Source organism: Oratosquilla oratoria, chromosome 40 (assembly GCF_046742065.1).
Source record: "Oratosquilla oratoria isolate Oo_2021 chromosome 40, ASM4674206v1, whole genome shotgun sequence".
Lineage (NCBI taxonomy): Eukaryota > Metazoa > Arthropoda > Malacostraca > Stomatopoda > Squillidae > Oratosquilla > Oratosquilla oratoria.
In genome coordinates, this window is record NC_134816.1 from 43,097,982 (window position 1) to 43,123,334 (window position 25,353).

At 40.2% G+C, this 25,353-nt stretch overlaps 1 protein-coding gene across 3 annotated transcripts; it reads right to left on the reverse strand.

Annotated features, from left to right (window-relative positions):
• Positions 1 to 1,570: 1,570 nt before the first annotated feature.
• On the reverse strand, positions 1,571 to 19,773 carry ZC3H3 (Zinc finger CCCH domain-containing protein 3). Of its 3 annotated transcripts, XM_076177645.1 has the most exons (8): positions 19,585 to 19,773; positions 19,091 to 19,123; positions 14,316 to 15,871; positions 12,015 to 12,175; positions 10,617 to 10,836; positions 9,381 to 9,542; positions 9,090 to 9,285; positions 1,571 to 8,830 (listed from the first exon to the last, which is right to left on the reverse strand). In XM_076177645.1, exons 3-8 carry the CDS (start codon positions 15,857 to 15,859, stop codon positions 8,243 to 8,245), a joined length of 2,871 nt encoding a protein of 956 aa, XP_076033760.1. In that variant the 5' UTR covers positions 15,860 to 15,871; positions 19,091 to 19,123; positions 19,585 to 19,773; the 3' UTR covers positions 1,571 to 8,242. The 3 variants fall into 3 exon arrangements, with proteins under 3 accessions (XP_076033760.1, XP_076033759.1, XP_076033761.1); XM_076177644.1 differs by lacking the exon at positions 19,091 to 19,123 and having other exon boundaries at positions 19,585 to 19,772; XM_076177646.1 differs by lacking the exons at positions 19,091 to 19,123; positions 19,585 to 19,773 and adding an exon at positions 19,298 to 19,557.
• Positions 19,774 to 25,353: the final 5,580 nt, after the last annotated feature.

Sequence of the window (25,353 nt, forward strand, 5' to 3'; positions counted from 1 at the left end):
AGCGGTCCTGCTAGACCAACACCTCTTCCGTTGTCGTGGGGAGGATGGAATATTCTGATCTCGCAGATACTTTGAAGGCCCTTTCCCCGGGATATAAAAAAAAAAATCGTATAAAGGCTGGCCTTTTATATTAAGGTAAACAATGCAATTCCCGCAACAGCAATTACCACACTGTTGGTAGTTTTCTGGAACAAGAATCTAGGATAGACCAGGTCAGGGACCACTGTCTTCTTATGGACAAGTTGGTGGCTAGCAGGTCTAAGGCATTGTTGTTATAGTGCTTGTATCCATGCAATCTCATGTCTATTGTGCACGATCTTGTACGCTATTTCACGTGTTGGTCTAGTCAAACATGTAATTAACGAGTCCAATTTTATTGTTAAAAGTTTTGGAGAAATGATGGATGCATTACCATTTTGCCACCCAGGATTTGATGTAATTTGTTGTTTGAGTATATGACAAAATATGTGGTTCCTGCAGGTAGTTAATACATCATCCATTCCAGTTATTCATGACTAGTTAACCGTCACTTCTATCCTTGTGAACTATTTTGCACAGCTGTTGAAAATTATCTTTAAATTCATGTGTAGGTATAATTATACATATACCAAGGCTTTTTCCCCCTTACAAGGGAGGTAGCCAAAAAGGAAAAGGCATAAAATCATTCCATCCCTGAATACACTCCACACCCCTTCACCCTCCCTCTATCTTAGCACCTCCTGGATGACGGGTCATCCCTGCACCTTGTCCACTGCCCTGGGTCAGAAGCAGTGTCGCAAGACACAGCACATCCACAGCAAGGCCGCAAGATATAATTAGTAAAAAAAAAATTTTTTGGTCCAGGGCTGTTGCCAGGACTTTTTTTTTTTAAGGGGGGGAGGCTGCCACTGTACTGGCCACACACATATATAATAGTTTATATTTGATATGCCTGTAATGACAGCTACAATTTTATATTTTATGTATATACATCACGTATCACAAATTCACCATAAATGTAGCTTTTTTTTTTTTGCAAGTTTTCTGGTGTAATGCATTTATAATACTCATGTAAAAATAAATTTGGGAGGGGGTAAGCACAGCACCCCCCACCCCAATGGCAACAGCTCTGGTTTGGTCAATAGTCATGTTTTCTACAGGAAGTTGTGGGAAGATGATAGAGGTACTCCTCAGTCCTAACCTCTGAGCCTAAGATACCTGATGTGCGAGTTGTGACCATGGACTCCTGGAAACGACTATCTCCTGCCACCACCATCATACACCATCACTAGAGTACTTACAGCTGTTAGTTGAAAGAATGTATTCATTGTTAATGGGATAGAAGATTGATGATTGACTACACAGAGTCTCAGCGTCACTTCCTCATTTTTGGCATAGCCAACCCAGGGGTGGGTGCGAGTTGATTTTCCTTCAGCATCCTTATGAATCCCACTTTGAGATCTTGTTACCCTTCTTGTAGATTCAAGATGAAAAGGAAACTTTAAATCCCAACTCAAGAAGGTACTGAGGTAACATTTAGCTCAGAAAAGCTTAGTCCCCATAGTACATGTAAAATAAAATCAAATAAACACAAATTCAGTCTATGAAGCCGATTCCTTTTTACCATCACAGCCTGCTATCTTTTATTGTAGAAATACATTGTATAAAGAGATGAATTTATAAAGAATATAGAACTATATCAGTCTTTGAGTCATGTATAAACACTAATTTTGGTACAGTGGTAATGGTATATCAACATTTACTAAATACTTGTTCTTTTCATGATGAATGAGTACTTACAAATGTTTCATTCTTTTACCTGACATCGTTAACTATAGTCTATTCCTTATAACTTGGCAAAGAGTAATCAAGAGGACAGAAGTTTCTTTATGAAATACATTAAAGAAAAACTGATGAACAGCAGTTTAAGGAAACATGAGAATTATGAACTATAACATTAGTACCAAAAGGCCTTTTTTCCCTTGTAAATCTCCACTGCATTTTTCCACATGGAGTTTGTTCAATGATATGAGCATTCATCCTAACATGCAAGGACATTTACAATAGCACGGCCCTCCACAGAGATCACAGAAATAAACACGTCACAGTTTACAACTTCTAAAAGGATCACAGTTATAAACGACTTTTATATGTGAGATATTTGTCAGCATATCAGCCTTGGGTAACTTGCAAGCACAACATATCCTTCCTGGAATTCTATTCCAGGCTTGGAAAGTACTAAGCAGTTCCTATTCACTTCTCCAGAGTCCCAAGATGACAGCAGAGAATTGAAGTACAGAATACCTCACTATACGATCGAGTGCTATTAAGTAGGTAAAACAAATGTTGGGTGTTTGTGAAAGCTCCAGGAAGAGGCAAAATTTGAGGGGGGGTGGGGGAAGTTGACAGGGTCCATGAACACAACCTCCCTATTTACTTGTAAAACCCACCTCGATATACAAATTTTTGCATTGTGACCAGTCAGCTGGGAACACAGCTTGGTTGTACAGTGAGACCTCTCATTATCGGACATTAATTAGCTGTGTCTGCGGTGTTTTCGGCATTTTTTGGTGCTGCTGTTTAGTACATACAATCACTATGCCACCCAAAAACCACTCCAAATCAACGGATTATTCACATCAATGGACACCGTTACCCCCCCTTTTAGTCCGTTAATGAGAGGTAGTACTGTATAGTGAGGTATTCCTGTATCTCTCCCTTTTATACATATCCAAGTAATTTAATAGGATCTGAACTAGGTTCTGATTTACTTCAAACTTAATAGGTTGCCATATCTATTTGTCAATATCAGTTTCATGAATCCCAAGACAGTGTACACCAATTAGTCATCATACACTTCTCACTTTTTTTCTCTAAAGTTTTATTTTCTGTTTTTGGTCTCTCATTCTCACTGGAAGAAAATTTATTCTAATGCTATATACCAAACAACATACAAAAATATACATAAATCCATCAAAGAACAAGAGAAAAATCTAAATACATTTTCCTCTTCGCTTATTGCACATTTAACCTAATCTCTTTGGCTCAAGCCAGCTAACTCTAAAAAATACAGGATATTATTCCATCGTCGTTAGACAAGACTACACAATGTTCTTGAGGCATGTAAACATGTTAGGTGTTATTAGCTGCACTAACATGTTTGCAAATGGTGCAAAAATCAAGAAAAGAAAGGAAAAAATGAAGACTAAAATATTATAAGATCTAACAATACATATGCATGATCAAATGGTGGAAAATGAACTTCTATGCAAAGTATTGAAAATGGGTTAAAAGCGTCAAAAAGATTGATGAATTTCTTACCGTTAACATATTACAAAATCCAAGGAAGAGAGAGATCTGGGAGTGTTGGTTACTGATAACTTATCACCTGACAAACATCAACAAAACTGGGCGACACACAAAAAACACACAGACTACTCTCAAACGTAAAAATGGCTTTACACTAAATCGGTAGATCCCAAACTCTTCCAGGCTGGCACCCTCTTGGATCCCAGGCATATTCCTTGTGTCCCCCTTCCCCTTGCCTCCTTATACACAAGCAAACACTTATCTTTTATTTTTTAACTCCAACTTCAGACTACATAACAAAACTATTTGTTTATAATTATTATTCCAGTTTTATTCTCTATAAACTGCATACCTGTTCCTTTACCTTAATGTTTATAACATATTTTGTCATTCAGACTTTGTTTTTATATATATATATATATATATATATATATATATATACACACATACTGTATATATTTATATATATATACAAACACACACATCTATACATCACAGCTAACTCCAACGTCGGACAAAAGAAAGAGTTGAGTAAGCGAAATTATATATTTCAATTGCGAACTACAATCCTCTTCTGAAGAGAATTGCAGTTAGCAATCGAAATATATAGTTTCTCTTACTCAACTTTTTCTTTCGTCCGACTGTGGTGTTAGTTGTGATTTACAAATGTGTTACTACATTTCTCGCCAATGATTTATATATATATATATATATATAATTATTAACTGCTCCTAATGCCAACCTGTAACCCCCCTACTGCCCCCTTTTGCCCCAATGCCCTCTCATACCTTCCCACTGCCTCTAGTGGGGCAGTGCCGCCCACTCTGGAAAAAAAAAAAAAAAAAAAGCTGCCCTAGACTAGTATATGCAATTGTGATTGGAGTCTCCGTACAAAGTAAAGGCTACAAACAAGATTGAGGAAATACAAAGACCACTAACCAATTTGGTTCTTTGCCTTGCAGATTGACATACAAGGAGAGACTGGAAGTTACCATCACTGGAAGATAGAATAGTAACAAGTGACATGATTTTAGTGTTCAAGTCAGTCCCTTACTGCTTGTCATCCCTATTCATAAAGTTATCCAATCTTCTCCTAAACCAACCGCTTGTTTCAGCACTCACTACATGGTTACAAAGTTTATTCCATTCAATAACAAATGTGTTGGTAAATCAGTTCTTGCCTATTTCCTTCTTAAATCTAAATTTATCCATTTTAACTCCATTATGAGTCTTGCCCTGGTGTCTTAATATGATGACCTTTCCTGCATCACCTTTGTTAAAGCCCTTGATCCATTTGAATACCTCAATTAGATCACCCTACACTCTACATATTCCCTATGGTAAATTTCTAAAAGCCCTTGTATCATTTTGGTCATTCTGCTCTGTACCAATTCTAGTGAATTAATATCCATTCTACAGGACAAAAACGAAAACCATAACTATCTCCAGGAATATGACAGGATCTGAAGATAGGCAGCAAGGATATTACAAAGGATTACAAAGGCAGAGCATGCCGACAGGAGACCTTTTGGTCCATAACTAGGTCGGATGCGTAAAAAATAAAAAATAAAAAAAATAAAATATAATTAATACATATACATACATATACCAAAGACTTTTCCCCCTTACACGGGGGGGGGGGAGCCAAAAGAGAAAAAGGCATAAATAAATGCATATGCATAGTTAAATAATAAACAAAACAGGTAAATAGTAAATAATAATAAATTGACATAACTAGTAATATGAATCTCTCTTGACATTTGTCTTGCATACCCACCACTTGTGGGCATGTTTCATCAGTCCCTTAACCCCCAGAATACGATGACGCCTGCGTAAGTGTCATGAGACGCAAGTATGCAATTACGTCCTGAATACAGTAAACCCTTGATATAACAGACAACATGGGGCCAGTATTCTGTCGTTATATCCAAAGATCCATTATAACTGAGGATCCCTTGCTATACATACACATACCAAAGGCTTTTTCCCCCTTACACAGGGGGTAGCCAAAAAGAAAAAGGCATAGAAATCACTCCCACACATTTCATTTCCCATATATTCCACTCCCCTCCACCCTCCTTCCTATCTTGGCACCTCCTGGCTGACGGGTCATCCCTGCATCCTGTCCACTGCCCTGGGTCAGAAGCAGTGTTGCAAGACACAGCACATCAGTTATAGTGAGGGTTTGTCTATTCAGATTTTTATGTCCGTTATATCTGATGGAAATACCGGACAGATCTGTTATATCCTGAAGTTTGTCCGGTATCAAAAATAAGTAGGATTAGAAATTACAGTAAACCCTAAATATAATGAACAATATGGGGAAACGGGTTCTGTTGTTATAACCAAAGATCTATTATAACCGAGGATCCCTCGCTATAACTGACGAAAATCAGTTATAGTGATGGTTTCTCCTGTCAGATTTTTGTCCGTTATATCCGATATCTGGTATATCAAGGGCTTGCTGTATATATATTTTGTAGTTGTTGTTGAGTGATCCCAATTTTCTGTGAACAGGTTTGACAGCATTTTCTGTGGAAGGTAAGTTGAGAGTGGAGGATAGATGGAGAAAGAGGAAAGGGACAAAAGGTAGGGAGGTGCTTAGAGTGAACTCTTTAAATGAAAAGGAAAAGCAGAAGGAGTACAAGAAGAAGCTGAAGGAGGAGTGGGAGGGAGTGAAGGATAGAGTAGAGCTAGGTGTGGAGGAGGAATGGGGATGGTTCAAGGAGGGAGTCACAAAGTGTGCAAGGATGGTGTGTGGAACACGACGGACAGGAGGAATTAGAAGGAAGGGTAGTGAATGGTGGGATGAGGAAACAAAGATGGTTGTAGAAGAGAAGAAGCGAGCTTTCACAGATTGGTGAGGGAAAGGTAGTTGCAGTGGGAAATGCTAAGAAAATGACCGTGATGAGTGAAGAAACTGGAGAAGAGATAGGGAAGGATGAAGTGAAGGCAGTTGTTAAGATGATGAAAGCAGGTAAGGCACCTGGTCTGGATGGATGCCATGCAGAATGTCTAAAAAAAGGAGGTACAGTGATGGTGGACTGGCTGGTGAGGTTATTCAATGTTTGCTGGAGAGAGGGTAGAGTGCCGGAGGACTGGAGGAGTGCCTGTATAGTTCCACTTTACAAGGGAAAAGGAGACAAGTTGTTTGCAGACGACACTGCGCTTGTGGCAGGATCGGAGGAGGGATTGAGGAAGTTGGTGACAGAGTTTGGGTATGTGATAGAAGAAAGCTAAAGATAAATGTGGGTAAAAGTAAGGTGATGAGATGTACAAGGGGTGAAAGTGGCAGTAGACTGGAAGTGAGCATTAAGGGAGAGCGACTGGAGAAAGTGGATAGTTTTAGATACTTGGGTGCAAATATGGCAGGAAAAGGTGGAGTGAAGGTGGAGGTAGAATGTAGATTGAGAGAAGCGAGTAAATGCCTTGGTGGATTAAAGAGTGTAATGAGGAATAGACATTTGGGAATGGATACTAAGAGGAGACTGTATGAAGGAGTGATTGTGCCAACAGCACTGTATGGGGCAGAAACATGGAACATAAGAGAGGAAGAGAGAAGGAGTTTGAATGTTTTTGAGATGAGGTGTCTGAGAAGTATGATGGGGTTACTAGGCTAGATAGAGTGAGAAATGAGGAAGTGAGGAGGAGAACAGAGGTGGAAAGGGAGTTGGGAGATAGGGTTGATGAAAGAGTATTAGGATGGTTTGGACACATGGAAAGAATGAGTGAAGAAAGACTATTAAAAGAGGTATGGAAGGCAGATGTGGAGGGAGTGAACATGAGAGGACGTCCTAGGACGAGGTGGATGGATGGGGTGAAGGGGGCTTTGGGGAAGAGGGGAATGTCTGTTGAGGAAGGACGGGAGAGGACAGAAGACAGGGGTGAATGGAGAATGGTTGTATATGGATGATGTTGTGATGCATGAGGTGGAATGGGCAGGGGGATGGGGGATGAGGTACGTGTAAGCAAAATTTGACGCAGCCCGAACTGCCATCCCCTTGACCTTCACCGCAAGTAACGACGTCCTAACCCACTCAACCAGCGGGCACTGTCCTAACCTTCCAATAGGGAGGAGTTTGTGACGTTAAACCATATCATCATCACCACATTCTGGGTGAAAGAGAATGAATATAACAGCCGTAACTTTATATTCTAAAAATTGTGATGCCTCATCATACATCAGGCAACCTAAAGTGCACGTGAATATTTGACTTGTATTGAAGAGGTTAACTGGGTACAGATATCTACAACAGCCTGGAACCAGCCTCTTCAACACCTGCATATAAAAACACATACAGATCACAATACAAACACCCTGAAGGCCAACAAATTCAGTCCCCAACATCAACCCAGATGAGAAATCCCTCTCAAGACCCACAAGAACAACATCTGTCCACCTATGATCAGATCACTATCCAGTAATAAAACAATTCCAGCATAGAACTGACCTGGTAATACACCATATGCTGACCATGCAATTATTACACAGAAAACAGAATATGTTATATTACACTACCTTACACCATCACAAACTAGAGCGAGAGAGAGAGAGAGAGAGAAATTCAAGTAACTGAGGTGGCTGTGGAAACCCTTCTCAGGGGTTGCAAATTTCGTGTGTAAGAGATCCAAGGTACTGAATGACTTATACATACACACACATACATGCATATACCAAGGCTTTTTCCCCCTTACAAGGGAGGTAGCCAAAAAGGAAAAGGCATTAAATCACTCCCACCCATTCCATCCCTGAATACACTCCACACCCCTCCGCCCTCCCTCTTCTCTTAGCAAGTCATAAAGATCACCAAGAACAATAATGACTATCACAATTGACACATTCCACACCCCTCATTCTAAAATCAAGGGCAAACCTAAAAAATTTAAAAATGTTTTATTAACTACCATAAACCGGTTTTGTAGCTTTGGAAGGCTTATGCTCCATTACCCAGTCCTAATCCATACTAAGAGGAATATAGGATGGCATTTGTCTGGGCAAAGGAGGCTTCCTAATGAAACACAATTTATCACTTACACAAATTCCATTCTCTTTCCTTTGGTTTCTATTTTCATTTGCCAAACCTTCAGTTTTGCATTGTGAAGCATCAATGGGAACATTGGGTTTCTGAGATTGGTGTTTTAACTCATGTACTGTGACGTCACTAATACTTTGCTTATCTGGACAGACTTTCATTACTGGCACCATATCCAAATCAGGCTCTCCAAGGAATTCGTCGTTTCCTAAAGACTCGTACAACTCACTCCCAACTTCAAAATACCTACGTTTTGCTTCATTTTCACTCAATGTAACTTTTTGCTTCTTAAAGGCTTTATCTCCTTTGTTTCTTAACGTGTCTTCAGCGGACGACTCTTGAATGTTCTTGTAAGTCCGTTTGTACTCCTTGCTTCTATTACTCGTTCTCTCTGACCTGGAGGTTGTTCTTGGTTTGATTCGTCTGTGCCTCAAAGGACAGAACTTCTCCCTTGAACACTTGCCACTTATTCGATATTCTTCACAATCCAAGATATGTTGTTTTTTACACTGAAATACAATAAATGACAGTAGTAGCATATGTCCTTATGTATACACAGACTCCACATTTCCAGCCAAAAAATTAAGAATTTTTAATGTATCTTAACTTAACCCATGTCCCACATTCAGATGGGACTGTCCCACATTTTGCCCATCAGCTTTCTAACTGTTGGTTCTGCCAGAATTCTAGTAATTATCCAAAAACTGGCTTCCCTGTACTTCTAGATTTCTTCTCTGATAACTAGATAGGTTAAACAACAGTTCTTACCTCTTTACCAGTAGGGCAATGACCTTTAAGAAAGTCTTTGCAGACAGGCGCGTTGGGATTAACTCGCACATGAGAATACGGACAGTTCTCCCGTATGCACGACGACCGTATAAAATGGGAGCACACGGGCATCTTGTCAGGGTCGATCTTATGCGAGAAGTAACACCCTTCTACTTTACATCTGCCTCTCACAAATCTGGGGGAAAAACAATTCGCATCAAAATATGTCAAGTTCGCAACGTAATGAAAATATTCACGTTCAAATTGGAAATTGAACAAAGGTGTACGTACCGTGTACAGACGGCTACTTTATCAGGGTCGTGGATGAAGGCACATTCGCCCTTGTCCTTCTTTGTGCATCGGCCAAACCTGTTGTAGAACAAGCAGTACTCCTTCTTCCTCAAGCTCATAGTATTACGACGAAGAACGGCAAGACTCTTCTGCCTTGCAATACTGTAAAAAGAAGTCAAGATAACATATGAACACAAGAATGAAGGAGACTGCAAGAGACCATAAGGCACTAGGCAGCTCTGTATCCATCACCATCAGTCATCCCCATCCATAAAGTTGTCTAATTGTTTCTTAAAACGACTGATAGTTTCAGTGCTTACTACATGGTTACTAAGTTTATTCCATTCGCCGACCACCCTATTAGTAAACCAATTCTTGCCTATTTCCTTTTTAAATTTGTCCAGTTTATAACCATTACTGCGATTCCTGCCCTGTTGTTTTTGATATGGCAAAGATATCTCAGATTTTACCCACTATCTATATACAAAGGGTTTCTTCTCCTTTATATGGGGGGTAGCCAAGCCAAGACATGCACCCCACACCCATTCCACTATCCATGGTTTCCCTATCATCTTAGCTCCTCTTGGATGAAAGGTCATCCCAGTCTCCTGCCCATGGCCTGTGTCGGAAGCAATGCAGCAAGACACAGCACATCCACAGCAGGGCCATTTCATTTACGTGCCAACCCTCCCTCTTCCCCTCATGTGGAAAATAGAGATGATGAGAAATCCCTTTGGGTTGCATCAAAATATCATCCATATAAAATTAATCTCTACTCGTACCTATCCCTACTCAATGGACATTCTCCTCTTGCTAAATTAGGCCCCTTTGACCAGATTCATCTATCTCATTTTCACCTCAAGTTCGCTCCATCCACCTCTGCTTTCCACATTCTTTGTGCTAATCTTTTTTCACTCATTATTTTCTAGATTTTTACCAAACAACAATAATAATAATAATACATACATATACCAAAGGCCTTTTTCCCCTTACAAGGGAGGTAGCCAAAAAACAAAGGCATAAAAACCACTCCCACCCATTCCATCCCCACATACTCCACACCCATTAAAAAATAAACAAATAAAAATAAATACATAAATAAATAAATTAAATAAATAAATTCATTAAGTGACTGCCCAAGTTTTTATGCAGTCAATATTTTAAGAACTTTAGCAAGACCCCAATGGACCAGGGTCACACATTCTTCATAACAGGAGACAAACAAAAATTACTTACTTAAGAGCAGCTCTTGTCTGGTGTGCATGCGTCAGTTCGTACTGGCCGCTCTGTGTCTGCGTATACGTTCTTCCCCCAATATGAAGCCGAGGCAGTGTGGCTGTGCCACATCTGCTTTGGCTCTTCTCCATCAACGACTTCGGCTGCAAACGCTTCAGGGTTCTTCCATTTCTACTCATAATGAATTGGTTGCCATGGAGCTTGACAAAATACTTAATGTCTGTGAACAAATGAGAAAAAAATATATGAAGAGCAAAAGGTGACCATCGGTTCTTTTCTTAAACACTTTGTAGTCTCAGAAATATCTAACAATTGAGATGGGATAGGCATTTATATATATATATATATATATATATATATATATATATATATATATATATATATATATATATATATATATATATATATATATATATATATATATAAATAATACATGAGGTGGAATGGGCAGGGGGATGGGGGGTGAGGTAGTATGTGAGAGCAAATTTTGACGCAGCCCGAAGGGATTTCTCCCCGTCTTCTCCTTTATGCATGGGGGGACAGAGAGGGGGGGTCGCCGATTTAATGAAGCAGCCTTGCTGTGTATGTGCTGTGTCTTGTGACACTGCTTCTGACCCAGGGCAGTGGACAAGGTGCAGGGATGACCCGTCATCCATGAGGTGCTAAGATGAGAGGGAGGGTGGAGGGGTATGGAGTGTATTCAGGGATGGAATGGGTGGGGTGGGAATGATTTTATGCCTTTTCCTTTTTGGCTATCTCCCTTGTAAGGGGGAAAAAGCCTTGGTATATGTATGTATGTATGTATGTATGTATATATATATATATATATATATATGTATATGTATAATACATACAACATATACATATACCAAGGCTTTTTCCCCCTTCCAAGGGAGGTAGCCAAAAAGGGAAAGGCATAAAAACACTCCCACCCATTTCATCCCTAAATACACTCCACACCCCTCCCACCCTCCCTCTCATCTGAGCACCTCCTGGATGACGGGTCATCCCTGCACCCTGCCCACCGCCCTGGGTCAGAAGCAGTGTCGCAAGACACAGTACATCCACAGCAAGGCCGCTTCATTTAATCGGCGACCCCCCCTCTCTGTCCCCCTTTGCATATAAGGCGAGGACGGGGAGAAATCCCTTCGGGCTGCGTCAAAATTTACTCACACATACTACCCCACCCCCCACCCCCCCGCCCATTCCTCCTCATGCAGTCACATCATCATCCATATACAACATATACAGTGCATGTAAATCCAAATATATACTAATACTATAACATGAATTTTATGATGAAATTTATTTATATTTAGTACATTAGTTTTTTGTAACCCTAATAAATACCCACAACACTAGAACAAATTTCCCTGAAACTCAAAATGAAATTGTTACCTTGATTTTCAAGATGTGTTGCTCCAACGGCTTTTCTGGTATGCCTCTGCAAACGTGTCTTTGTCGATTTGTACATTATTCCTCCAATGCTGACAATACGTTTTGCAGTTTTGAGATTTGAACTCACAGAATAAACTCGGCAATGGCCACGAGAGGGTTTCCTGGGGAAAAAAATATCCAAAATTTAAACATAAGATCAATTATCTACAAATCAGTCAACCTATTGTCCCAGATTTCCCTTGTTGTTGTTCCTTAGACTGTCTCCGAGCAGTCCCGTCTCTCCAAGGAATGCCAAAACAGGGTTTTCCCTCAAATTCTTTATGGAGTGTATGTTGTGTTGTTTGCATGCATGATTGTGTATAATCCAATCTTCCATGATGTGTTGAATAGTATGGGGTGAAGTGTTACATCCTGGGCATTTGTCCACAATGCGGTTATCCAGTCTTCTGGTAGCTTAGAAGGGCTGGGTGGTGGCCGCATCACAGCCTGGCCAGGTGGACCCTGTCCTTTCGTGGGAGAGAGGATTCAGAGGGATAGATATCAGGGGGTCTGGCATGCAGCAATGTCTTGTCTTTTGGTGTGGAAGTCTCCCATGTGGAAGATCATGGCTCCAAGGTAAGTGGCAACAGCTATTAGACTGGACCATAAGTCACTCAAAAAAGAAATATGTATTGCTGTCTGGGTATGGCTAGAGTGGGGGAAGTGTTGAAGTGTTTGGCATCTTCTGTGTGATGGTTGCATCTGGGCATCTTTGGCTCAGTGGCAAAACCTATTCTGCATTGGTTTTGTATTAGATATTTCTTTGATTCATGTTTATCTGGACTGATTTTTTTTCGGGGGCATTGTTCCAGACGAAGATAAGTCGGGAATGTAGTGGGAAAAGGGAGTGGAGGCTGAATGGGTATGTTTCACTGAGGAAGCATTCAAGTACACAAAGACAGCATGTGGAACGAGGAGGATGGGGTGGAATAGAAGGAGTTGCAGCAAATGATGGAGTGAAGTGGTAAGGGCAACAGTGACTGAAAAAATGCGAGAATGTGGAGAATGGTTGCCAAGTAGAAATACATACTTATACCAAAGGCTTTTTCCCACTTACAAGGGAGGTAGCAAAAAAAAAAAAAAAAAAAAAACATTCCCACCCATTCCATCCTTAATACACTCCACTCCCGTCCACCCTCTACCCTCCCTCTTATCTTGGCACCTCCTGGATGACAGCTCATCCCTGCATCTTGTCATCTGCCCTGGGTCAGAGGCAGTGTCGCAAGACACAAGTAGAAACGAGGAGGTATATAAGACATACAAAAGAGGGTAGAAGCAATACACTAAGCAAAGGAAGCTAAGAAGACAGTGGACGTAAAATGAGGTAAGTGTTTGACTGACAATTTCGAAACAAATAATGACAATTTGGATGGAAGTGAGAAGCATGGAGGGAACCGAGTCGGACTGAGAAGACAAAGGGAGCAGATAGAAAAATGCCAATGGAAGTGAATGCATTATGGAGATGCATGGATTGGGAGGCTTTGTGTACTGTTTTGATATTTGATGGTGACCTGAATGTATTTTTCATGAAAGTAACAGTTGCCGACAAGACTGACGAGTTAAACACCATATGAGGATGGAGCTTTTATTTGTCTCTCCGTTCCCTTCTTTCCCCTTATCTAATCTCAAGCATATGTATCTCAACTTGTACTTGAAAAAGCTGTAATAAGCGAAACGTCGTACAAATAAAGGCTCCCTCCTCATATGGTGTTTTAACTCATCAGGCCTGAATGTAATCATGCTTGTGTGGGTCTAGTTTTCTTGGGAGGGAATTTCCTGAGGGTTAATGTCAGGAAGGGTTTTCATGGGGTATGGAGTTTGGCAGTAGGTCTCAAGGTCTTATTTTGTGATGCTTGTGTGAATGGATGTATGGGCACATTGTGTGGTGCAGATCGTAGGTTGATACGAATGTCTGAGCAGAGGGCTTCCACTTTTTCTTCAATGAAATTGTGAGGGTGATTAGTGTTGATGAGGGTTCTTGCAATGTGTACCTATCATTTCAACGTGATATTCTAAGGGGAGGACTTTGGTTCCTGGTTGCAATGCTCTAATGGGGTTGTTTTGGCACATCCTACTATTATTATTATCAATGCTTTATTTTGTATAGTTTGCACAGAGTGTTAACATTTTTCTTATTGCTGGGAACCATGCTGTGGAGGTATTGTCAACTAAGTTTCTTAAAACTATTTGTAAAATATTACTAGAATTATTATAGTCACCAATTATATATTCCAGTAGAAACCCAATTATGTTTTATCTTACCTTCCATTTTTGTTCCAGGTATATCTGCTCCTCTTGTGCCTCCCATCATGCTTACAAGTCTTAAATCGCTTTGACAAGACAGGTTGCTTCAATTTTGCTATTCTACTCGGGTCAATTCTATTCAATTTGTACTTTGATATCACACCACTCTTATCCCTACTGTGATGATTGACTATTCTGTATTTGGATTTGATCGATTTGGCTGCTTTGACTACTGGAGATACTTTGAAGGCACTATGAGCATTAGGAGGATATTTGGTGCTTTTCCAGTGTTTCAAACAAGATGCATGATGTACCAATCTGAGGTGATATTTTGAGAGAGCTTTACTAGTGCTGCTACTCGAACGCCTTCGCACTAATTTTGTTTTGGAAATCACCGAGTATCTACTCTTATCTGATAATTTGGTGGGATTACTCTTTGTACTTGCGATGCCATCTTGCAACCGCTCCTCACCTTTCTTCACAATTTTGGTTTTTGTTTTAATACAGTATTTCTTGCCATCACTGCCACTGCAAGAGTTACTGGCTGAACGCCGGCGAACTAATTTCGTCTTGGTCAGGAAAGAGAGGCGTTTCTTTGGCACGTGAAATGACCGATGCGACACACTTCCAGCCGTCGTCTTGTTGGCTTGTCCAGCATCATCTTGAATCTTATGGATATTCCTGCTTCCTGAGATGCCTTTCAGTAAATGCTTTTTCCTTACAATCTTACTCCTTGAGAACACTTTGAACTGATTGTCAAAACTCTCACAGCCTTTGGTGCGGTCCACTTCTTTCTTTTTACCAATATCTAATTCAATTTTATATCTTGTCTTTACTTTATTATTTTCGCCACTAGCAGCAGCAGCAAGTCTGTGACTTTTCTCCTTTTGTAGAGCACCTGCTATAAGGTGAAAGTTCTTTTCAAGAGTCCCTACACTAGAAGTGTTTTGACCAGAACTGACTGAATTTGAGACCTTATATCTATTGACCAATTTGTTAGTACTGAGCACCTCAGTTTCCTTAATCCTATGCTGTGTTCTATGTAATCCCACTGAATTTGGTTCTGTCCTATCAATTTTGTACTTTAAATTCAAATGCAAGGCACTGTTGGGTACTCTTACTTGATTTTGCGTTGTGGTTACCACACTCTTTGCGTTACTCTTTGTGTTATGAATTACGTCACTCCTCTGTGCAGCAGAAACGTATTTAACATGACGAGGGTTCACGTAACCTGGGGGGGCATAAGACGTCACGGAATGGGGAACGACTGAAGGCTTCTGAGTATGAAGAGTCCGAGTCCCCTTTGGGGCAAGACACACTTCTGTGGCTCGTGCACGGCTTGCGGCGACCGATGGATTCACCTTCCGAAAGGGAGCCTGAGGAACAACCTGACTAGAGAACCCCACTTGTTGCGGCTGCACCTGGGCAACTGTACAAGGTGCTGTGCCACGCTGAGCAACCTGAGTTTTGAAAAATGCAGGATTAATGTGAACCTTTCTTGCGGTATTCTGTGCGTTAAGGAATCCTGGGTTGATGTGGATGCTCTTCTGAGATGGATGCATTGTTTCACACGTCTGTAACAAAAGAAATATGGTTTAGTGAATATTGGAAAGAAAATCATATGCTAATTGAAAAAAATATTTAAAACTTAAAATAAGCATTTGTATATTTTGAAGAATTATGCCTTTTGACTTTGGCTAACTCCCTGGTAAGAGGGGAAAACCCCTTGATATACATATGTATGTCTATTTTGCCTTCCACTGATGACTTTACTTGGGTAATGTAACAAGTGGGTAGAATTGAGGGTTCATGCACAGAACTGTGTACCTATTATTTTCATATGACATACTATATACTATTGGTTTTTGTGTGCAGATGTTAAACCAGGGTGGTTTTGGCGCATCTTGTTATTATTCCCAATGGTTAGTTTTATGGGGTTTATAGCATCTCCGTTTTCTTTACTCCTTCCATACGGTGACAAATACATAGGTGTCATGAGACATGAGAGGGTATATGAGGATGCCGGCAATGGCGTCTTGATTATATTTATTTTGTAGTCATAGCTGAATGACCCACATATTCTGTGAACTGGCTTAATCATATTTTCTGTGAATTTTAATATTCAGTGAAAGAGAATGAGCACTGTAACTGTAACTTTATATTTTATAATGCAAGCAAGTATTGTGGTGCATCATTGAATGTCAGGCAGCTGATGCCGACCGTGAGAATGACTCGTATTCAAGAGGTTATGTATAGTTTTCAAGGAATTTGTAGACTGTGGTTACTTTCCCTCCAGTGACTAAAACCCTATTTTACAACCAATCTTGGCATGTTTATTTCCTTGATTTTCACTGCCAGGCGGAACCAATAACAGGTATCTGCATGTAGTGGCCCTGCAAGACGTAGTGCAAAGCAGTCCATTTTCAAAACCCATCTATCCCTTCACTTCCATCAGAAGGTACATCCCTGAGGGGCTGGCAATTGATGGGCCCAAGATCTCTCTCTATCAACTTCAGCTGCATTTCTTACACTTAAGAAGATAAGAACAGAGGAGACTGCATAGACCATAAGGCCTACACTTGACAGTTCCACGTTCTTATCCATAAAGTTATCCAATCTTCTTTTAAAACAATCATTTGTTTCAACACTCACTACACGGTTACTAAGTCTATTCCATTCGTTAACCACTCTATTAGTAAACCAGTTCTTGGCTATTTCCTTTCTAAATCTACATTGCCCAACTTTCAACTTATCCATCATCAATTGAGGGCATACGTCAGGGAGCACATTGCTTCACTCCCACGTTCTCTCCGAGGGGCAATCTCCCATGACGATGCCCTTCCTTCCCACTCCAAACAACTCTCGATAGGTCTTGTTGAGGACCACAAAGGAAATAAACTTACATGGTTTTTTGTGTTATCCTCGGCAATTGTAATGGTTATTTCGAACTATGTGTTCTTTTCATTATCTGTGCTTCATGTATATTGATTCATTGCCAAATAAACTTGTTATTATTATTATTATTATGAGCACCTGGCTTATGCCAGGGGTGCTTGGCCTTCGGCAAGACCCGCTATGCGGGTCACTGACTTCGCTCGCAGTGCTCTCCGCGCATCTTTTTTTTTTTATTCCGATTGTTTTATTTATCTGAATCAGCCTTATCATCTATCTTCACACGCTTTATAGGTTCATCTTCTGTCTCATCACCTTCTCTTTTCCTCTTGGGTGCCAACGATCTTCCCTCTTGAGTAGGCTCCTCACCCAATGCCTCCAACAACTTATTTACAGCCTCGTTGATATTGTCAAGTTTATGTTCAAGTTTACGTTGCAAATTTACAGCCTCGTTGATATTCATGAAAGTAACAGTTGCCGACAAGACTGACAAGTTAAACACCATATGAGGACGTAGCCTTTATTTGTACGTTTCGCTTATTACAGCTTTTTCAAGATACTTGAAAAAGCTGTAATAAGCGAAACGTCGTACAAATAAAGGCTCCGTCCTCATATGGTGTTTAACTCGTCATTATTATTATTATTAATAAACTTGTCCTGGCTATGAATTCTGATGGCATCCCCTTCATCCTCTTTTGTTCCCCATTTCGACGATACAAAACCCAATCTCTCTTCTTTGAATGACTAAAGGGGCTGTGGAAGACACTTACACCAATGGATTGATTGACGGAGCCTGTCATGCAATCCTAGTCTTGTCTAGTCTGCTTAATTTCAATTGGACATGATGCCATCTCTACAATAATTTCTGCTAAATTATTTACTAAAAATAAACAATACCTCATGATTTTCATCAACATGAGTTCAATAGCCATAATGAATTGGTATTTTTGTAGGAAAAAATAAATAGGAATAAAATTAAAAATAAGGAACTCCCAGCACCCAAGGCCAAGACTGCAAAAACCAAACCTAATCTGATATTTTTCTGACCCTAGGTGCTCCGCTGTGAAGTAAAATCGGCATGTCATACTCTAGCTGTGATATGGTGAAGCTAATCCTTTCAATAAATTATTTTTCGTGTTATCCTCGGCAATTGTAATTGTTATTTCTAACTATGTGTTCTTTTCGTTATCTGCACTTCATGTATATTGATTCAATGCCAAATAAACTTATTATTATTAATATTATTATTATAACTACATGAAAACAAGATCTGTGATGAAATTGTCAACAATGGTCTTTTGGTAGAACCTGAATGGTCGTCATAGTTGTAGTGGTCCACCACTACCAGTACTAAAGTCTTTCTTCAAAAGGTTGATTTGGTCTGATACAGTTTAAAAAAGGTACTGTGGTGTTTTGCGTAACCTTGGACACAAGGGATTCGCCTTAGTAGTCACACAAAATTGTATCGTTCATTCTTGAATATGACAATGGAACAGCCCACGAGCATTAGGACATCATACATAATTTAGAAATGCACTGAATAGCTCGAGGCTGTTGCATTGCAGGAAGACTTGAAACAGGGACAAATATAACATTTTACATTAAGTGCTCTGCATTATAACAACTTCTCTACGAAGAAATTATTTTATCTAAGTATCTCACAAACATATTTTTCACTTTCCTTTTTTTGGGGGGCATTTGAAAGATATAGTTTTTTTTTATGGAAGGTTATTTTGGTTAGGTTAGGTTCTGAGCTATTAGACAAAAGAAGTTTCATGTTAAATATTTGTGCATCCATGATTCTAGAACTTTACCATTACTGCTTTCCATGACTATATTGCATATGGTGATGTACATATTTTCATGACTATTATTCACTCCAAATAAAACTCGGTACTCACCAATGGATTGGCATATGGGATGGGACTATCAAACTGTTGACAACAAACTATGTTAATACACAGACATGAGCCATATTAAATTAACTTATGCATGTAGTACAGCTCTAATACACTGAGTCCACAAGTTTTAAATGCACACAACCCAAAGAAAATTAAAACATATCGGGCCATGTAGACCATAGTTTCAATAACAATGACGCAACATACGACTGTAACTGTCTATAGTGACAGTCCTTTTGTTTGCTTCACTATCACAACCCGTGACCGTTGCCTGCCTTCATCTGACCTTGTTTAATAATTTCTAAAACCCAAAACATTTGTGGTTGAACTAAATAAAAATGAAATTTGCGATGAAGTTTACAAAATAATGAACCAGGCTACGTACTTCTCTACCAAAACAACAAATGAGAATTCGTATATAGGAATTAATTCAAGACACTGATGCAAATTTCTTTTCATAATTATAATTGTATGTGAAATTTTAGGATACTCACAAAAATCAAATTATATCCAGAAAATGATGTACCCAGTTAAGAATAGATTTTAGTTATCCATCAGCTTCACAGCCACAAGTGTCAGGTAGTCTGCACGTAAGATTGGCAATGTTATGACCTTACCCCTTTCAACGCAATAAAATTCAAATTGGTAAAAAAAAGTTAAAGTTTAATAGAGCATCTAAATTACAATACAAACAGTCTGTAATATATATAATAAAACATTGTTATGTAATTTTAAAAGAAAAACTGTACCAAATATATAAATATTCACAACTATACTCCAATAGTTTTATTTCTTAATTCCACGATATTAGGTTCTGCAGTTTATAATGTTTATAAAAAGTATGATTTATCTATCTATGAAATTACGAGACATCAATTCCAGAAACAAAAAACATATACACATTGAGAGCTATTTTCTGAGATTACATCACAGTTCCGCGAAATTGAATTTGTTTGTGTATTGAAATATATAACGTATTTATATACGAAATTACGATATATCAAACACTTTAAAAATAGAAGGAATGAAATGAGAGATTGGGTAAGATTAAAAATGTATTACTTGACCATGACTTTTACATATTTCAGTGAGGAAGAGGAAGTGTCTGCAGTGATGGCCTCGACAAAGGGCGGAAGTCGTTTTGCATGAGCTGAACAAGATTTACCGTTTTATGGCAATCTCAGAATGAAGATTCAAGCAAAGATCAGCATATTCTTAAGTGGGTCATAAGTTTACCATATAAAATGTGAAATTATTACCTCGCTTGGCCTTGGGTTCTAAGCTCTTAGTCTCTTAGAAATAAGGTCACAGAAGAAATTACGACCGATATATAATATATTGATAGAACAACTAGAGTGTAAACAAAATATATGAAATCTTACACAAGTAATTAAGATTATTGTGCCTTGACTACATAACCTAACTTTGCATTTTTTAATGGTAAAGTTGACTCTCCATGATTGTGACCAATCTCCTAAGTCACTGAGTGAAGTAGCTCTTCTTTAGATGTTAATAACTCTTTGTCATTGCAATTATTTTGAACATCAAGTCAATATAATTTGGCAAGTCATTTACAAGTACAGTGAAAAGTACGGGCCCAAAGACTGGTCCCTGTACCCCACTTTTTATACTAACCCTAACTGAATTACCCCTATTTACAGAAACCCACCGATTCCCAGGGATCTGTGACAAGGAATTCTTGTGGTAGTTTGGCTCCCAACTTTTGGGGGATGAGGGTGGTCCCACAACGTAGATGCTGCCACACCAAAGATGTAGACGCATCCCCTCTAAAGTCAAAGAACGTCTCGTACTACAACTCATCACATCATATATCCCCCTTTCCAAACCACAATATGGTTGTAGACCACTACACTCCACAAACAATCTTCTGATTGACCTACATGAAGAGTTTTTGATGCCATCAATTCAGATAGGCCTCTACACACAGAAATTCTTATAACATTAGACATTTGTAAAGCTTTCAATGCCATCCCGACACAATCCCCCAAAAATATATACGATGCAAACATGTACAATAACACCAAAAGACGGCTGGGCAATTATTTGTCAGGTAGAAATGCCTATGTTTCATATAACGGCCAATCATCACGCACTAGATATTTTATTAATGGAGTACCTCAGGGCTCTGTCCTATCCCCCACCCTCATTAATCTACACAGATTGACCTCTCATTAACGGACATGAATTAGCTGTGTTTGCGGTGTTTTTGCTGTGTTTTTGGTGCTGTTGTTTAGTGCTGTGCAATCACCATGCCACCCAAAAACCACTCGAAATCAACGGATTATTCACATCAACGGACACTGTTACCCCCCTTTTAGTCCGTTAATGAGAGGTCAATCTGTACATGCATGATGTACCACCCTACATCCCTGAAATACAAATCTCTTTTTATGCAGACGACATAACAATTACATGCACACACCTTAAACACAGACAAAGCCACAGAAATACTACAGCCATACTTTGACACACTCAACACCTGGTTCACTACAAATAGACTCAAAATAGCTCCAACCAAATCTACAGCCACACTTCACATCAACTGGACAGCAGAACATGAATACATACCATGCCTCTTCATCAAAAACACCCTAATACCACACATACACCCAAGATTTTTGTCATAGCATACAATACATTCATGTCATTCAAACACCATATCACAAACATAAAGACAGAATGCACACATAGACTTAATGTACTTAAATCAATTGCAGGAATAACATTTGGACAAAACAAACTACCGCTACAGCATTAAAAAAATATTTTCGCTCTGTAATAAATTATATGAGACCCGGATGGGTACCAAATCTCACTAAGACACGCCACAACTCCCTATAGACTGTGCAGAACAAAGCTCTGATGACAATTACAGGCTGCACAAAAACAACACCTACAGACCATCAACACCATGAAACGAAAGTCCTCAAAGTCAAGGATCACCTTGATGTGAGAGGTAGACAAACACTTGCTGCAGCCTCCACAAACACAACCCACCTACTACACTACATGGCAGAACACCCACACAAGCCAAGAAACATCAAAACAACACCCAAATACCTGTATCACACACAAATAATCTCTTCTCTTCCTCCACAACCATCAGACACCAGCCTCCAGATGCATATCCATAATCATATTGCAAATTGCTCCATCAACAAACTGAAAGACAACACATTGTTGCATGCCAGACCCCTTGATATCCATCCCACTGAATCCTCTCTCTCCCAAGATGACAGTCTACCTAGCCAGGCTGTGAAGCAGCCACCATCCAGCCCTTCTAAGCTACCAGAAGAAGCTGGACAACAGCATCATAGATAACTGTCCAGGATGTAACACTTCACCCCATACTATATAACACATTATGAAAGACTGCACTGTGCACAATCACACATGCCAGCAACACGATATACAATTCATAAGGGATTTGTGGGGAAAACCTTGTTCCAGGCATGGCATTCCTCAGGAAGTCTACAGTTCAGCTAGACAGCCCAGGGGATAACAATAACAACCACCCACAGTTTCCTTCTTGTAAAATGTGGAGTTCCAGGAAAGAATCGTGGTGGAGAGTTGATGGTGGAAATGTGTCTAGAAAGAGAGTTGATGATAGCAAATACAGTGTTTCGGAAGAAAGTCAAGCATAAGTACACATGGGAGAGGGTGGTGGATGGAAGGGTGGTAGATAGAGCATTGTAGTGGTAAATAGGACTAAGATAGGAAGAGTTAAGGATGTACATGTGCTAAGGGGAGAGGGTGGGGGAATATCAGATAATTTTTTGGTGGAAGGTAAGTTGAGAGTGGAGGATAGATGGAGAAAGAGGAAAGGGACAAAAGGTAGGGAGGTGCTTAGAGTGAACTCTTTAAATGAAAAGGAGAAGGAGTACAAGAAGCTGAAGGAGGAGTGGGAGGGAGTGAAGGATAGAGTAGAACTAGGTGTGGAGGAGGAATGGGGATGGTTCAAGGCGGGAGTCACAAAGTGTGCAAGGATGGTGTGTGGAACAAGAAGGACGGGAGGAAGTAGAAGGAAGGGTAGTGAATGGTGGGATGAGGAAACAAAGAAGGTTGTAGAAGAGAAGCGAGCTTTCACAGATTGGTTACACAATAGGACAAGGGAGTCATATGAGAGGTACAAAGAAAAGAGAAGTAAAGCAAAAGGTAAAGGAGGCAAAGAGGAGAGCAGATGTGAAGTGGGGTAAGAGTATGACAGAAAATTTTGAAAGTAATAAAAAGATGTTTTGGAAAGAAATTAAGAGGAAGAGGAGGCGAATCAAGTAGAGAAGAAAAGGTAAAAGGTGCAGATGGAGAGATGATAATGGAAGAGAAGGCAGTAAGGGGAAGATGGGCAGAATATTTTAGGGAGTTGCTAAATGTGAAGGAGGATAGGGAGGGAAAGATAGTTGCAGTGGGAAATGCGAAGAAAATGACCGTGATGAGTGAGGAAAATGGAGGAGAAATAAGGAAGGATGAAGTGAAGGCAGTTGTTAAGATGATGAAAGCAGGTAAGGCACCTGGTCTGGATGGATGCCATGCAGAATGTCTAAAAAAAGGAGGTACAGATGGTGGACGGGCTGGTGAGGTTATTCAATGATTGCTGGAGAGAGGGTAGAGTGCTGGAGGAGTGCCTGTATAGTTCCACTTTACAAGGGAAAAGGGGACAAGTGTGAATGTAGTATTTTCAGAGGGATTAGCTTGTTAAGTGTAGTTGGGAAGGCTTATGGGAGGATCTTGATTGAGAGGAACAGAGGGAGTAATTGGTGAGGAACAGTGTGGATTTAGGATGGGTAGAGGTTGTGTAGATCAGATCTTTGTGGTAAGACAAATATGTGAGAAAGCTATAGGAAAGGGGAAGGATGTTTTTTGGGCTTTTATGGATCTGGAAAAGGCTTACGATAGGGTAGACAGAAAGGCACTGTGGGAGGTTATGCAGATATATGGGATAAGAGGAAAGCTTCTAGGAGCTGTCAAGAGTTTTTATGAGAGTAGTAGAACTTGTGTCAGGATTAGAAATGGAGAGAGTGAGTGGTTCGAAGTAAAGGTGGGACTTTGTCAAGGATGCGTTATGTCGCCCTGGCTGTTCAACTTATACATGGATGGGGTAGTGCGAGAGGTAAATGCAAGGGTAGTGGGTCAGGGATTGGAGATGGTTAAAGAAAATGGAGAAAAGTGGGAGGTGAGCCAGCTGTTGTTTGCTGATGATGCTGCACTTACGGCAGGATCGGAGGAGGGATTGAGGAAGTTGGTGACAGAGTTTGGGAGAGCATGTGATAGAAGATAGCTAAAGATAAATGTGGGTAAAAGTAAGGTGATGAGATGTACAAGGGGTGAAAGTGGCAGTAGACTGGAAGTGAGCATTAAGGGAGAGCAACTGGAGGAAGTGGATAGTTTTAGATACTTGGGTGCAAATGTGGCAGGAAAAGGTGGAGTGAAGGTGGAGGTAGAATGTAGATTGAGAAGCAAGTTAATGCCTTGGTGGATTGAAGAGTGTAATGAGGAATAGACATTTGGGAATGGATGCTAAGAGGAGACTATATGAAGGAGTGATTGTGCCAACAGCACTGTATGGGGCAGAAATATGGAACATAAGAGAGGAAGAGAGGAGTTTGAATGTTTTTGAGATGAGGTGTCTGAGAAGTATGATGGGGGTTACTAGGCTAGATAGAGTGAGAAATGAGGAGGTGAGGAGAAGAACGGGGGTGGAAAGGGAGTTGGGAGATAGGGTTGATGAAAGAGTATTAGGATGGTTTGGACACATGGAAAGAATGAGTGAAGAAAGACTAGTAAAAGAGGTATGGAAGGCAGATGTGGAGGGAGTGAACATGAGGGGACATCCTAGGATGAGGTGGATGGATGGGGTGAAGGGGGCTTTGGGGAAGAGGGGAATGTCTGTTGAGGAAGGACGGGAGAGGACAGAAGACTGGTGAATGGAGAATGGTTGTATATGGATGATGTTGTGATGCATGAGGTGGAATGGGAGGGGGGATGGGGGGTGAGGTAGTATATGTAAGCAAAATTTGACGCAGCCCGAAGGGATTTCTCCCCGTCTTCTCCTTTTATGCATGGGGGGACGGAGAGGGGGGGGTCGCCAATTTAATGAAGAGGCCTTGCTGTGGATGTGCTGTGTCTTGCGACACTGCTTCTGACCCAGGGCAGTGGACAAGGTGCAGGGATGACCCGTCATCCAGGAGGTGCTAAGATAAGAGGGAGGGTGGAGGGGTGTGGAGTGTATTCAGGGATGGAATGGG